This window comes from Triticum urartu, chromosome 7A, assembly GCF_056163025.1.
Source record: "Triticum urartu cultivar PI428250 chromosome 7A, HENAU_Tu73, whole genome shotgun sequence".
In the NCBI taxonomy this organism is placed as follows: Eukaryota; Viridiplantae; Streptophyta; class Magnoliopsida; order Poales; family Poaceae; genus Triticum; species Triticum urartu.
Genome location: NC_141879.1, coordinates 675,458,194 through 675,473,773, shown reverse-complemented (window position 1 = coordinate 675,473,773; position 15,580 = coordinate 675,458,194). Strand labels below are relative to the sequence as shown.

The 15,580-nt window shown below is 38.5% G+C and overlaps 1 protein-coding gene across 1 annotated transcript; it reads left to right on the top strand.

Annotated features, from left to right (window-relative positions):
• The first annotated feature begins 596 nt into the window (after positions 1-596).
• Positions 597-4,723, top strand: LOC125529043 (syntaxin-132-like). Its single transcript, XM_048693449.2, has 12 exons — positions 597-931; positions 2,009-2,116; positions 2,230-2,286; positions 2,393-2,441; positions 2,547-2,635; positions 2,752-2,825; positions 2,910-2,952; positions 3,496-3,582; positions 3,694-3,771; positions 3,863-3,943; positions 4,059-4,124; positions 4,220-4,723. Exons 1-12 carry the CDS (start codon positions 914-916, stop codon positions 4,382-4,384), a joined length of 915 nt encoding a protein of 304 aa, XP_048549406.2. The 5' UTR covers positions 597-913; the 3' UTR covers positions 4,385-4,723.
• The last annotated feature ends 10,857 nt before the right edge of the window (positions 4,724-15,580 follow it).

Sequence of the window (15,580 nt, the reverse complement as noted above, 5' to 3'; positions counted from 1 at the left end):
CTCCGTTCTTTCCTCCATCGACCGGAGGTTTTCCGCTGGAAATCGTCGATGCATAACATTTTTTTTGGTTTGCGGGTCCTGGGGGAATCGCTGGGACGTGGGAGGTGGGATTGAGGACAAAAAAAATCGGCTTTGGTGGGACGAAAAAAAACCTAGAAGCGAGACTACCAACTGCTCATTAGGAGTAGAGATTGAGCCGGTGGGTCGGTCGTGCCTAGAGGTGGACTAACGAGCAGCTCGGCTCGTTAAGCTCGTACTCGTTAAGCTCGTGCTCGTTAAGGCTCGGCTCGTTAAGCTCGTTAAGATTAACGAGCAGAAAACCCTGCTCGGCTCGGCTCGTTTGAAACTCGTTAAGCTCGTGAGCGCTCGTTAATAGATTATAGTATTTTACGATATACAGGATGAATGTGTAGGTGTGGTTTTCAAGACGAAATATGATGACTATAAAAAGAAATGCAGTAGTTTGTTGTCTCATAGGTCGATTAGATTGAATAGATGGGCTAAGATACTATAAAAGTTTGTCACGTAAAATGAAAATATGTGTTGTGTTGTTACTAACGAGCTTAACGAGCTACTCGTGAAATTTGTTAGCTCGCTCGTTAAGCTCGTTAAGCTTAATGAGCTAAAATCAATGATTGACTCTGTTCATTAAGAAGCGAGCTACGAGCTTAACGAGCCGAACTATCAAGCGCTCATTAAGCTCGTGAGTTATGAGCTTTTGGTCCAGCCCTAGTCGTGCCTACCGCACCACACCGCACGGCTGCTAGCTCCAGCTCACACAAACAAAAAGAAAAAAGAAATAGTTAGTCAGCCGTCCGTATAGGCATAGCTAGCCCCAGCAGAGCAGACTCCCTTCCCCTCGCCGCGCCGCGCCGCCGCCCGTCCGTCTGTTCGTCGCCGCCGTCTCTCCGCCATGAACAACCTACTAACCGTAAGTCCCCCCCTCTCTCTCTCAACCCTTCCCTTCCCTTCCTCCTTCCATCCAGATCTGACCTTCTAATTCCCAACTCTTTTCGCAGCTCCCTCCCTCCTAGCCATAGCCAAAGCCAAGCAACCTTTGTTCTCATTTAATTTGTCCCTCCCAGCTACTCCCTCCGTTCCAAAATAGATGACCCAAGTTTGTACTAACTTTGTTACTAGGTTCAAAACACATGATGATGATCATCACATTAGTTTGTTTGTTATTTCAACACTCCAATTAGCTTAGCTGCAGCTTGGGATTGGGAATTTCTCTTCTCTTCTGTGCTGCAACACTTGACAAAAATTTATCTTCTTTCTTTCTTTTGCCATCACATTATTACATTACATGCCCTGCCTCATGATAGCTAGCTATAATACTCTGTTTTGCCAACACACATAAGCTGCTTAATAATGCTCTTTATTGGGCAATTATCCTCCTATTACTTTACTTTTGGCTGTAATGTAAGCTGTACGGATCCATAACATTCCAAGTCTCAAAGTTTTCACATATATGTACATACATAAATACATACAGACATGACACTAGTTACAAACGACCCGCCGTCATAATTTATCTACATTCATAATTTTGAATCCATAACTTCAGACTCGGTCTTATTTTGGCCTTACATACCCTGCCTGATGGTCGCTGTCATGTTTGCTTTCTTCTTCTTCTTCTTCCTTTTTTTTTTTGCTCTCATGTTTGCTTTCACATGCACTGCGTTACAAACCATCCGCAACTGAGACGCAGGTGCTTTCATTTTGATAGTGACTGGAGTCTCAAATACTCTCTTTTTCCGCACTAAATCCATATCTTTCAGCTAGCAACATATAAGCTTAATTAATGCTCTTTTGGTTGGGACTAGTAGTTATAATATCAATGATTTATTTCGGGAACAATCCAATCATATTGGTTTGGTTTGGTTTCAGCTGATGATGAAAGTAGCTAGCACAATTGGCTATAATGTCAGATCGAACAAGAATTCACACCAATAAAGCCTAGCCATCGTGCAGGTTACATGTTGGTCTAAACATGTTGATTTTGCAGGATTCGTTTGAGCTTCCCCGGCGGGAATCCTCGAGAGATGGGGGGGATCTTGAGATGGGGATCCATCAGCCCGATGCTTCTGATAATTTACAAGCCTTCTTGAAGAAGGTGCTCTTCTTCTGTTTACCTAGGAAACTCTCTGCTAATCTCTCCTGTTATTTCTCCATTAGTTTTTCCACTTCAGATTAATGATAGACATGATGCTTTCATGCACACAACAGGTTGATGCAATCGACAGCCTGATAGCTAAGCTCACAAGCCTCTTCACCAAGCTCCAGGTCTGTCAATTCATCATCTCCCATTCTAGCTAGTTTCCTTATTTCTGCTTCTTGTATATGTTGATTCTCATAGTAATGATGGAAGTTTGTGTGCCTTTGCTTGCAGTCTGCCAACGAGGAATCTAAAGCAGTCACAAAAGCAAGCGCCATGAAAGGTGACAACTCGTGTGCTTTACTTAGCACACCCAAACCTCCTCATCTTAAACAGAGTTGAAAATTCCGCTCTACTTGTAATCACGCACAACAATGCATTTTTGTAGCAATCAAGCAGCGAATGGAGAAAGACATTGACGAAGTGGGCAAAATTGCTCGTATGGCGAAAACAAAACTTGATGAACTGGACAAAGATGTATGTTTTCACCTGACCTTGCTCGTGTCTGTCTGTTATTCTTCTTTGATTCCTAGCTGTATCTGCATCTGCACAAATTAAAAGATGGACATGCTGCTTATGGCTTGCTGTTACAGAACTTATCTAACAGGAAGAAACCTGGATGCGAGGAGGACTCTGCGGTTGATCGATCAAGGGAACAGACTACTGGGTAAATTCAATTTACTGTCAATTTGTCTCTCTTGCCTGCATGAATTAGTTCGTGTTCACTGTGCTCACTGATTTCTCTCCACAGAGCAGTGAAAAAGAAACTGAAGAAACGGATGGACGATTTTCAGGTATTGTTTTCATCTAACTTGATTGTCCAAATTGACTACATGTATGTGATGATCTTCCTCTTCTCTCTGTGAATGAATAAATGTTCCCTCTAATGCCTAATACGTAGTAATCTTTATACACAAAAAAAAGAGTTAAGACCAGTCCATAGTTCTATTTACTACTTGGGCTATTTGATTTGATGTGCCCTCATAGAGCAGCAGCAGGGAGAAACTACTCTGCTTTCTCATGTCTATGACCCATCCAAGCATCCAGCCATATGAATTCTCAACATCTAGCTCTTCATAAGCGGTGGAAGTGGCTTCGTTGATGCTTATATGTTCTAAAAAGTAAAAGAAATATACTACTGAACTATGTTTTTGCAAATTGTCCTCCTTTCAACCTTGCATACATACTACTGAACTTCGTTGATGCTTATAAGAATGTTTCTTAGCCATTATCGTAGATTGGTAGTATGCTATCAGCCTGATGTCTCTGAAGATGGAATAATATAATGTAATCTTGCAACTATGTGAGTGATATGGTGTTGTTACCCTCTGATGCAGGTACTAAGAGAATCAATCCGGCAGGAGTACCGGGAAGTTGTTGAAAGAAGGGTATTTACCGTAACTGGCAATCGCCCTGATGAAGAGGTATAATTGCAACATTTTTTTTCTATGGTTAAATTTGTGCACTGATTTGCGATCTTCCTATTATTGTTTAAATCTTACAATGGGCCTCCTTTGTTAATTTGGAACCTGCAGACAATTGACGATTTAATCGAGACAGGGAGAAGTGAGCAGATTTTCAAAGATGCGGTTCAGCAGCAGGGGAGAGGCCAGGTATATATGAGTTATAACTTGGTCATTATTTGGACATCTGTGGGAAAATGCATTGAAACCTAATGAGGATACTTTTCCATCCATCTTGCAGATATTGGACACTGTCGCTGAGATACAGGAGCGACATGATGCTGTAAGAGATCTAGAGAGGAAGCTTCTGGAGTTGCAGCAGGTTATACTATTTTCATTTGCACAAGCTCTTATACAATTTATTTTATAGTTGGCACCCACCATGCAAATGCCTATGTGAATAGAAGGGATTTCCTTTCCTGGGTTTTGGCTTGTAGATATTCCTGGATATGGCAGTGTTGGTTGAGGCTCAAGGAGACATGATCAACCACATAGAGACACATGTAAGACGAAGAATTGTGAAATCAGCTTATATTTTCTAAATAGACCTAAACCGATTTCATAAATAAAGCAAGCTAACGGATTTTTTTTTTGCAAGGTTGCAAATGCTACCAACCACATACAGCAAGGTGTGGGCGCTCTCCAGAAGGCAAAGACGCTGCAGAAGAACTCGAGAAAGTGGATGTGCTACGCCATCATCCTCCTCCTGGTGGTAGTGGCTATCGTCGTGCTCGGGGTGATCCAGCCATGGAAGAAGAAGTAACCCTTGAGCCACGACCTGGGTTTTACCCAACATCTCGGCGCGGTGGAATATATATATACATATATACTGTTTTTTCTGTTTGTGCATTCTGTGTAGTCATGTGATTGATTCACACTCTTCTATCTATCGCTGTACGGCTGGCTATGTTGAACCAGACAAGCCATACTGTATGCACATATATATACTGGTGGCTGCCGCTATTCTTTCTTTTCTTTTTTTTAGTTGAGGCTGCTGCTATTCGTTTGTTTGCTCCGAGTATTTTTAGTGGTGAAATGACCGAAATGTGCATTCATCCTAGCTTGTTCCTGAATCCATTTATTGCAGTTTGTTTGTGCACCATGTAAGATCTTTTTTTTTGCTGCTTGTTGCCGGATCAGATCTAAAGCCCACTCATCATGCCCCTCAAACATCATCCTTCAATTGTCAGCTTGTTCTGTTCTTGTACTGCACTATATATTATAATCTCATCCAGCGATCGATATCTGTACAGCAGAGAAAGCAGTAACAGGGGAAAGAAGAAAAACTGGAACTTCACTTAGCCCAGATAAGAGTGCCAAATATGCCCAAATATTTTTTAAGAGTTCATTCTGAATGCTAGAATTTGATTGAAATGTGAGGTAAAGATACAAACATCACAAAGGCCTTATCTATCACTGAATTATCTATTTGAAGCTGCACAGGCACGCTATATGTTGTAAAATCATCTGCTCAAATTTTACATGGAGTTAACAAGATAGACAAGGCACCCCAAAATCATCTAAACCGAGGCTTTCGAACCTCTTGGTCTCAGCTTTCACTGTCTGAATATCTGCATGCATGGTGTAAGCACAACATTCAGTAACTGCTGCAGCACCAAGAGACCTATTAACAATTTTACATGGCAAACAAGGATCCCTCCCTCTGCTGCAAATCTTTCAGGATCTCAAATACGTTAATTTTCAGTGCTGCAACTTGAGATAGATAATTTTGAGTACATGGTACTTCTATACAAGTTATCAGTCTACTGAATTTAACTAAATCACACACCGACGATAAGAAAGGGAAACTTTTTTTAATCAACTTCTCACTCAGGAATTTTCGCAAAAAAAAAAACCTTGTCACTCAGGAATGTTGGATTATATACATGGGCACAAATGTGGAATGGTGACAGGCTAGATTTCTGCAACACTTGACTGATGCTTCAACAGGTTTGATTACTTTATCAAGGAAGCAACAAGGCATTTTCATGTCGTTAATTTCCCGCCCCATAAGAATACTTTGAGTGCTAATATTAATAGCGCACTTTTGTACTTTATGTTGCTATATATGTAATATATTTTCTTGATAAAATTTATAGTAACATAATAGTTATATTGGTTTAAAAGTAGAGTTAAGATTCAATGAAAATGTGTTGGAATTAAGTAAAAAATATTTAGTATAAATACATGAAGGTCATTTATAAACAATAAAATTAGGTTTAAATATATGTCCATCTCTATGATTGATTAAAATATTGATCAAATAATCAGAAAATGTAATGACAATATAAGAGTAGGTAAAGATGTATAAATTATTTATTTTTCTTAACCAGAAATTAGTTACAACACACGAAGTTAATGATATGTTATCATAAACATAATTTTGTGCATGTGGCATCACATAATGAAAATTCGTTGCCAATACGTCACCACAATTATTACGTGTTAATGAGCTTACGTCAGTTTTCCTCTAAATATCAAAATAATCTCGTTCCAAAAAAATATGTTTTATTCCGCATGACCGCACTTGACCATTGAGTTCACGACCATGGTCCGGTTCTTGTAAAACTAAATTTGCTGGAAATACGGTTCAAATAAGATTGATGTGAGATTGATGTGTTGGCATTCTCTTTTGACAACGATAATTTTGTAAAATTTAAACATTAGGTTAAAGTATTCTGAGAAAAGTACATGTATTTTATCATTTGTATGATTATGCTTTTAATAAAATTAAAATTATGTCATCATTTTTTAAATAGACTAAATTGCTGTTGTTTGAGACGGATCAAATGGTAAAGACATGGTATTCCGTCCGATCAGGTGTATGTTATGTTTATAAGTCTCAGATGCATTTCAACAGTTTTTTGATCATTTCATTTAACAAAATACAAGATATATGTCACAAAAGTTATATTATTGAAAACTTCACTTGAATATGAACCCAATGAAATGTTTTTGTAAAATATAACTTTTTTGCGGGGATTTGTGAAATATAAATATAGTTTTATCGATCAAATTAATGGTCAGAGTTTTTATTGAAATGCATGTGAGACTAGTAACCTGGCTGGAGGGGGTAACATATTATAGAAATTGCGTGCATTATTTAAACAGAAATCTAATACTTCTATTTTTTGTAACAAAAAAGTTGAATAATCTAGAGAAAATGTTCATGTAAACGTGACATTCCAGGGTGTCCAACCAATCAAAATAAAAACGATGCATTTATATCAATACATTATGCAGAATACATGTGTTATCGATTAATTCTGTTGCATGGTAGTCTTGGAACACAATAATGTTATACCTACAAAGAATTACAAACGTTTTACTAAACTTTCCAAACTATAATTTTTTTCCCTGAATTAAACTGGGGTGGGCCCTTCATTCCCCTATTACAAATCATAATCCCTCACAACAACTTCTTTTTTAAAAGAAGATTAAGTATCTTTTTGTAGATGTAGCATTACCCGTCTTGGAAATCATATGCACTTCTTGGAGGAGCTCCGTTCCACTCACATGTACACGTATTGGCACTCATCATAACCTGCAAAAAAATGAAAATATAATATTAATAAAAATATACAATAAAAGCATGTCAAAATTTCAAAAGCACAACCCAATTCAAAGGCGAGACCGATAATTCTATCCTCCTATTCTCAGGCATTTAAGTTTGACAAGTACTCCTGGCCCAATAAGTTTCAAGGGCTGATATCACTCACAGGCCTTAGCCTGAAGTAACAACCTTGCAGATCAGGAATTACTGGAGGCATTTCCTATTCGGCGTATTAAGCGCCCATTAACATGCATTTTGTTCACGGGCGCTAAAGGCGCTCTGACCTATGCAGCCTTTGTCTTTTTTTCGACTTTGGGTTTTTCCTACACTAGTCTTGTTTGGTTTTTTCATTATTTTAGATTTACTTTTTTAATTTTCATTTTTCTGTATTCTTTTTATTTCTTTAATTTTTCTCGAAATTCAAGAGCTTTTTTCAAATATGCAAAAGATTTATGCAAATTCAATAAAATTTGTTCCAAATCCAGGGAATATTTTAAACTCATGATTTTCTTTCTTCAATATTAACGTATTTTTCAAAATCAATATAGTTTTTCAAAATTTTCATTATTTTTCTACGTCAATGAATTTTTTCAAAATTGATATACATTTTCTAAATTTGTGAACTTTTTTTTTCTTACAATTGATGAGCTTTTTTTTTCGAAGTTGATGATTTTTTTTTCAAATTTGTGAACATCTTTTCAAAATTGAGGTTTTATTATATTTGATGATTTTATTAAAATTGATAGTGTTTTTCAAATTCATGTACTTTTTTACGTTTGTGAATTTTTTTAAATGAATTAACATTTTTTTAATCACGTTTTTTTGTTTTCCCATTTTTAGAAAGTCCATATTTTCAAAAGTCAATGGTTGACCGGTCAACTGTTGACCGACGAACCATATGCAAATGGGCCTGCTCATTTCTGTAGTCTAGTGTGGCGCTTGATTTCCTAGCCGGCGCATAAGGCCTTAAATTTCTCTAAAAAAGGAAGCTCCCCTTACTGGGCTCTTTGGTGAGTAATTGTTCAAAATTTATATAACAATTCACATTTTCAAACAATGTTCATTATTTCAAAACAACTTTGCAAGTTTCAAAAAATATGCAAGTTTTTGTTTAAAAAAATTCTCATTTCCAAAAGTGTTCATGTTACCAAAAAATCTTCGCAATTTTGGGAAAAAGTCTGTTTTGAAAGTATTCACTTTTTGTTAGTAAATGTTTGCAAATTTGAAAAACAATGGCCACAAACTTGAAAACTATTCTCATTTTTCATGAAAAAAATTCAAACTTTTAAAAAGTGTAATTTTAAAAAAATGTTTACGGTATTCAAAACATATTCACATTCACAAAATGTTTAAGTTTTTTGGAAAAAAAATATAATATCACTTTTCAAAAACTATTTACAGATTTTAAAGAATATATTTTTGAACGCCATAGAGTCGCCTCCAGTCTCTACTAGAGTTGCCTCGCTACTCAGAGTATCTCCAGCGGCGCCGCCAACAGGCCGCCCCAAGGCCCTTTTTTATCGCCGGCGTGAAAAAAGGTCCAATCGTGTCCCTAGAAGCCCATTTTTCGCCGGTTCGGGCCGAATTTGACGCCGGCGGTTCCAGGCCGAACCCGGCGCACTGGGGGGTGCCAGGGGAAATGTTTTTGGCGCGATAGCTTTGTGGACCCGCGAGTCAGCGACTAGGTTCGGGCCGTCCAACCCCGTCTGCCACGGTGACCCAGGGCAGGGGCACAACAGGGACGACGGCGGCGGCGACGGCGATGACTACACCAACTTCTACAGGCTCCTCGGCATGTAGTGGGCTCAAGGTGGCGCGGCGGGCGGCGACGGTGGCGTAGTAGTAGTCGTCGTAGTTTTAGTTTGTTTTTTTAATTATGTTTTCAGTTTGCACAAATTTCAATGAAACTGCCCGAGTTTCCTCTAAATTTGTGTCTTTTGTACAATTTTTGGCTGAATTTGGTTTTCAAAAAGCGGCATCTGGGGCGACCTTGGGTCGGCGACTGGAAAGCATAGCCCCCCCACCTCTGCACACGTTGATTTTTTCGCCGGCTCACCCCCAGGCGACGTTATTTCAAGCCCCTGGGGGGCCAAGCGAGTGGAGATGATCTCACTACAGTGCGCTGATGGGCTGGTCTAGTTGAGCGCTTCACTGTGCAGGATAGTGACAATTCAACGCCAATTTGCGTCATGTCGCCAGGGAGCCTATCAAATGCGCATATTCCACACGCCAATGTTACTAGGTTGACACAATAAAGGAGGACGCCAATAAGTTCCGAACATTCGGGATTTGCCGATGGAAAATCAAGCTTTTTCCATGGCAATTTATATATATACTATTAGGAAAAAGGCTAAAGATGGAATTGACACTAATGGCGCACCAGAGAAGTGGTGCGCCACTACTGTATACTAATGGCGCATCATGTGGGGATGCGTCATTAGTGTGGAAGACACTAATGGCGCACCAGGCACACGGTGCGCCACTAGTAACAAAATGTTTTTTTTATTTTGTATTTTCTAAGTAAAAAACCCCACATATGCACCAGGATGTGATCTGTCAGAACCAAAGTAGACCTAGCTCTGCATTAGTTGTTTTGTGCTTCAAGTGTCCCAGTCAAGGACAAACTGAGTGGTTGCAAAATAATATTATGTGGTCAATGTGGATTTACTATTTTCTGGTGATAGTTCTGAACTGGTAAATAAGTTAACATGCGTAAGTGAGACTTGGCATTTTAAATCTTAGGGTCTTCAACTTCAACCATGAATTGGGATGATAATGTTATTTTGCCTTCTTAACAGAATGGTGTCATAATCAGAACAAAGCTGCTGCAAATGCATACTTTTTTTTTACAAGTGCATCTGCATCTTCTGATCCATTTAAAGTTATCATAAATATATTTCCAAGGTTTTTTTCATTTCACTGTAGAGTCTTTGCTTCTGGACTCAATGCACATTCATCAGTCATAAGAGATAAATACTAGTAAGTCAAGGGCACCAGAATTTGATCATGCCTCTTTTGAGAAGTATGTCTATTGATTCAAAATTGATGATCATCTTGGTCTATGTCGGTGAGCTTGTGTTATGCACTTCTGCGTTTGACAAGTAATGACTTGCAAAGATGATGATCATCTTGCTAGTTTGCTGGGTTTTGTCTCCGGCCATTGTGTCGTGATGAATTTGCAGGTACCCTGAGAGGCCTTTGAGTTTGCCGGAATGTCGATTAACTTCCGTTCCGGCAAATTCGGGTACTCCATGTGTCCTATTTTCAGCAAAGGTCATGCTGAAATTTTCCGTGAATTTTAGCATGACTTTGCTAAAAATAGGACATATGGGGTACTTACGACTAATGCATGGGCCGGGGTATCTTAGTACTTAATTAAGTAGGATCAACTGCCCCTTTATTCTTGCTGCATTAAACCATAGGTTTTAGGGTGCCTCGGTGTCGATAAGAACCTAAATGATGAAAGCTTAGGCTTTTAGGGTGCCTCGGCGTCGACAAACCCTAAATGATAAAACCTTGGCTTTTAGGGTGCCTCGGTGTCGATAAGAACCTAAATGATGAAAGCTTAGGCTTTTAGGGTGCCTCGGCGTCGACAAACCCTAAATGATAAAAGCTTAGCTTTTAGGATGCCTCGGTGTCGACAAACCCTAAATGATGTAGTTTTGAATTATGAACGTAGAATATGTCGTCATCGGACGACGAAAGTCTCCCGGGGGAGTGCGACTGGTGCCATGACGATCGAGGTCTGTGCGACATGCCTCACCTGGACGATAATTGGCGCTTCAGCATTAAGCTCGAGGAGACCTTCGAAGTTGAAACAGTACACAACGACGACAAGTGTTATTTTCATAATTAAGCACGACTTCAACTATTTCAACGTGTAATTTTCATCTTTTACAATTCGAGTATAGCTTATCCCATGTCATGCAAGACGCTATGTCTTGGAGAGGATGGATTTTGAAGACCATGAAATTTCTGAAACAAAGAAAATTCACCTAAGGACTCATTATGATGTGGACTTTGAAGTAAATCTATATAATTCTGAGAGCGTAACCCATTTTGGTTGCAAAAATTGGGAAGCATTTTGCAAGATGTATGGTTTTGATGAGGGTATGCTTATCATCATGGATCTTGGTAATCCTGACATCAACCAAGACAATATGGACATTTGGGTCCTTGTTGATACGCCTCCAGTTCTACCGCTATGTGAGTTTCTCAAACATAGTTATTAGCTAATTTATATTGTTTATTTCAAAATAGTTGACAGCTTATTTCCATTGACAGCTTATTTTTATTGTTCAAAGAATGTGCGGGAGATGGTAGACAAAATCCACTACACCGATGGCTCCGAATTAACAACTTACAAGGAGAAAAATCATTTGGTCGGATTTTGTACTGACATTGAGAATTACAATATCCACAATCAAACTCCTTAACATTATGGTAAATACGTGCCACTAGTGCATGTGTTCAACTACGGTAACTACTATGAAGATACCCTGGTAAGATTTTTACTATTACGACATCCATGCATCTTTTGCATACTTCTAAAACTAGTACATCATTGCTAACTATGAAGTTATTACTATGTTTTTCAACAGATAATCCCAGAGAATTGTGTGCCTCATTTGATGTATCAGAAAGGTAGTCTTAATGTTTTGAACATACAACCAGGTCATCCTACGAATCTCAACTGTCCATACAAGATTTCTAAAAGAAGTGGAGACATGAAAATCAAAGGATGGAAAAAAGGTATGGACAGTCGTAAGGAGCTTCTTGGAAGCAAAAGGAAGCGAAGCGCAAGAATTGGAGACAAGATGTTCTCCATTCTCCATAATGGAGAGTCAGGGTCTATATTGTTTTATGCTATTTTAGCTTAAATAGGGTATTTAGGTCCTGCCTAATACTGATGATCATGTGCTAAGAACAATTAAGTAGGGTTGGTTCGATGACTATCAAGATGATGATCGTATGACTTGTTATTAATAACGAGTAGAAGTTGTATGATGATGATTAGTAGGACTTGTTAGGAGTAGTATTACTTCCGACAAACTCGCTACTCGCGGTCTCGAGACTTGTAATGTTCTATTTTTGTTCGGTCTTTTGAATTCGGAGACTAATATGATGAATTGTATTCGGAGACTAATCTTCTATTGTATTCGATGAATCTGCTGTTGCTGTGTGCTACTGTCTATATTCTGTCAAATAATATATTTTGTAACCTGTGCAAAAATCAGAAAAGTAAAAAAATCCTAATATTCATACTAATGGCGCATCACTACATAGTACGCCATTAGTATGCCAAAGTATACTAATGGCGCATCATCAAACAGTGCGCCATTAGTATGCCAAGTATACTAATGGCGCATCCATCCGCAGTGCGCCATTAGTGTGCCAAAGCACATGGTTAAATATGGCCCCTGGGAGGCATACTAATGGCGCATGGTGTTATATACTAATGGCGCACTAGGTGGTGCGCCATTAGTATACCAGATACTAATGGCGCACCAGTGGTGCGCCATTAGTAATAAATACTAGTGGCGTGATACTAATGGCGCACCAGTGATGCGCCATTAGTAGGCAAAACTGGTGCGCCATTAGTAGGCCTTTTCCTAGTAGTGATACGAGGGATGGCAAATTTAGTTAGCAAGCATGGCAGTTTCGTCCTCAGTTTTAGGAAATTGTCGTGCTTGTTACCTAAATTTGCCATCCTCGCGTCAACTAAAATTGCCATAAAAACATTCAATTTGGCATGGGCAAATTCCAAACGTTCGGGATTTTATCATTTCTGATAAAGGATGCAAGGATACTGTAAAAGTATTCTCTGCCTAATTTATTGTTTGGTTTATTTCAATGATTTTTTGTTTTAGGTTGTGCTCCTAATAAATTAATTTTAATATATTCGAAGAAATGTTATGGAATGGAAAATTTTCATGGATGACGAAATAATGTTCACCATTTTGTCGCGGACTCCTTATTTTCTTCATGAATTTTGATTCTTCACAAATATATAAAATATTCATGAATTTTAAAAATATTCCCTGAACTTAAAAAATACAATAATTTAATAATGTTCATTTGGTAAAAAAACTTAAATTCAAAAAAGGTCACAAATTTAAAATATCATGAATTTAAAAATTCACCTAAAGTTTAACAATTATTGAAATCAAAATGCATTCATGAATTTAAAAAATGTTTCAGAATTCCAAAAAAATCATGGAATTTTTAGAAAAAAATTAGATTTCAAAGAAGTTCATGAATTTGAAAAGCAAAAAGAAAAAAGAAAAAAATGAACATAGAAAAAACCAATACAGTAACTGTTCTAGAACATTCGTTGCCAAAACTGGTGGGGGGAGGCACATAACTGCTTAGTGGGCGGGGCCATTGCACCATTGCTACCCAGGGATTCCAAAAACCCTAGGCTTGAGTGCGGACTAAGATCCGCTGTCGACAAAGTCGTAGGTGCCACCGTTGGCCTTTTTGCATTGAGAGGATGAAGGCGACGGATGTGTGCATGATAAGTATGCCGATATGTAGCACGGCTCGCCGGGTGCCTCCATGCTGCAGTTGATGGCCGACCCGCACGTGTACTCCATCGCCACTTGCACGCCCACCCTCTCCATTCTCCATTTCGGGTTCGCCATGCACAACAACCCCGGTGGCATTGGCTGGTGGGACGGTGAAGATTGAATGTCGTTTGGCGGAGCTGGAGGCCCACCTCCTCCTACCATGCATATCTTTCATATGGTACCAACGTGGGCGTGTTAATTTCAAAAAAAAAAAACGTGGGCGTGTTGATAAAGTCACGCTAGTATCTATTGGAAAAAAAATTATGACTTTGTCCATACAAAAAGAATCAAATGGTGGACAATGCATATATACATGTATCAAGTACATTCCAGTGTGCCCGGAAAAAGGAAATACATTCCAGTGCTTTTAAAAAAGTGCGTTCCAATGAATTACTTTCAGATACGTTTTCATCTACAAATGGTCTAGCTTCTTCAATGACCTTCCACGGTCCTTATATTCTCCTTGTCCCTACGATTTGGGCAAAAGTTTAGTGGGGGAAATTGGATAGCTATTTATGCAACTTGAATTGTCAATGTGTTGATCAGGGGCAAAAATTGAGATAGCTATTTGTGGCAATTGAACTGTCAATTGTTGATTAGAGGTAACCTCGTGAAGAGACAAACCAGAGAGATGAGTTGGGAGAGGGGAGGGGGAGGGGGGTCTGCAATAGAAGAAGAGTGTGCATTAGTTGACACTAACCATCACACCGTCGTTACCTGCTACTCCCCCCGTCCCATAATATAAGAGCGTTTTTGACACTACAATAGTGTCAAAAACGCTCTTATATTATGGGACGGAGGGAGTAGTTTTTTATGCCACACTATAGTTACTCTCTCGTTCTCTTTCTCGTACAGAACTCCTTCACCTACCGTGCCATCCATTGCGTGATTACTGTTGGAAAATATTGACCGCCTCTCTCCACCAGTTCGGGCTTTTGAAATAACTGGCTGGTGCATGAATTCAATATGGTATATTTGAGCCAAGACGTCTCAAGTTAAAGACCCTACCAACATAGTGTTAAAAAAAAGATTATGTGACCTACACCGATCCCACGTCTAAGAACTAAATAAGGCTAGACGTGAGGGGGGTGTTCAAATATATTGTCCATCTCTCTCCATTAGTTCAGTTCAAATAAGATTGGTGCGCCTAGATTCTCTCTTAATTGAGATAAATTTTCAGAATTTTTGTATCATTAGTCTATTTCCAAAAAGAAGTATGAGCAGTTGTAATATTGGCACACCATATTTCAAATAAAAATAAACATTTTATCGTTTGCAAAACAAGGCTAGACCAAGTTGCTTGAGAAGGATCCAAGGTAACACACAGTAACATATTATAGGACTAGACATGCTACATCGACGGTATGCAAATTTAACCAGGTAAAATTATGAAGTATTGACAAACAATGACAAATAGAGATGTTCCTGCAAGATGAAAAAAAATGACAACTAGATATGGCGACCGGAGGAAATCCAAGGACAACTACATGTTGACACCTCATACATTCGAGATTTTTCTATTAGTTAGAACTAAGCTGAAAATCATCTTGTAAGAACCACTATTGTAAGATTTTTAAAGTTTTGCATTGAACCACCGATCAAGATTTTCATAGATATTAACACAGATAGACAAGTATAAACATCTAACTCACAAAAATATATTAATAATAGTGTGTGCCTTTTTAGATCTAGATGAAATTCAGTTTGCCAAAATGATCGAAACAAAATATTGGACATAACTAAACCCCCATGACAAAATTGAGTTATGCTTTGACATATATACTTAATGATAGAGATTTGTGTTGTATAAAATAACTTTGAAATTTAATATTACTAG

Bases quoted from the DNA above. Each gene is read 5' to 3' on its own strand.
- LOC125529043 (XM_048693449.2), top strand. The intron at 3,772-3,862 runs GTATATATGAGT...TCCATCTTGCAG, and splicing joins AGCAGCAGGGGAGAGGCCAG to ATATTGGACACTGTCGCTGA. The intron at 3,944-4,058 runs GTTATACTATTT...TTTGGCTTGTAG, and splicing joins AGCTTCTGGAGTTGCAGCAG to ATATTCCTGGATATGGCAGT.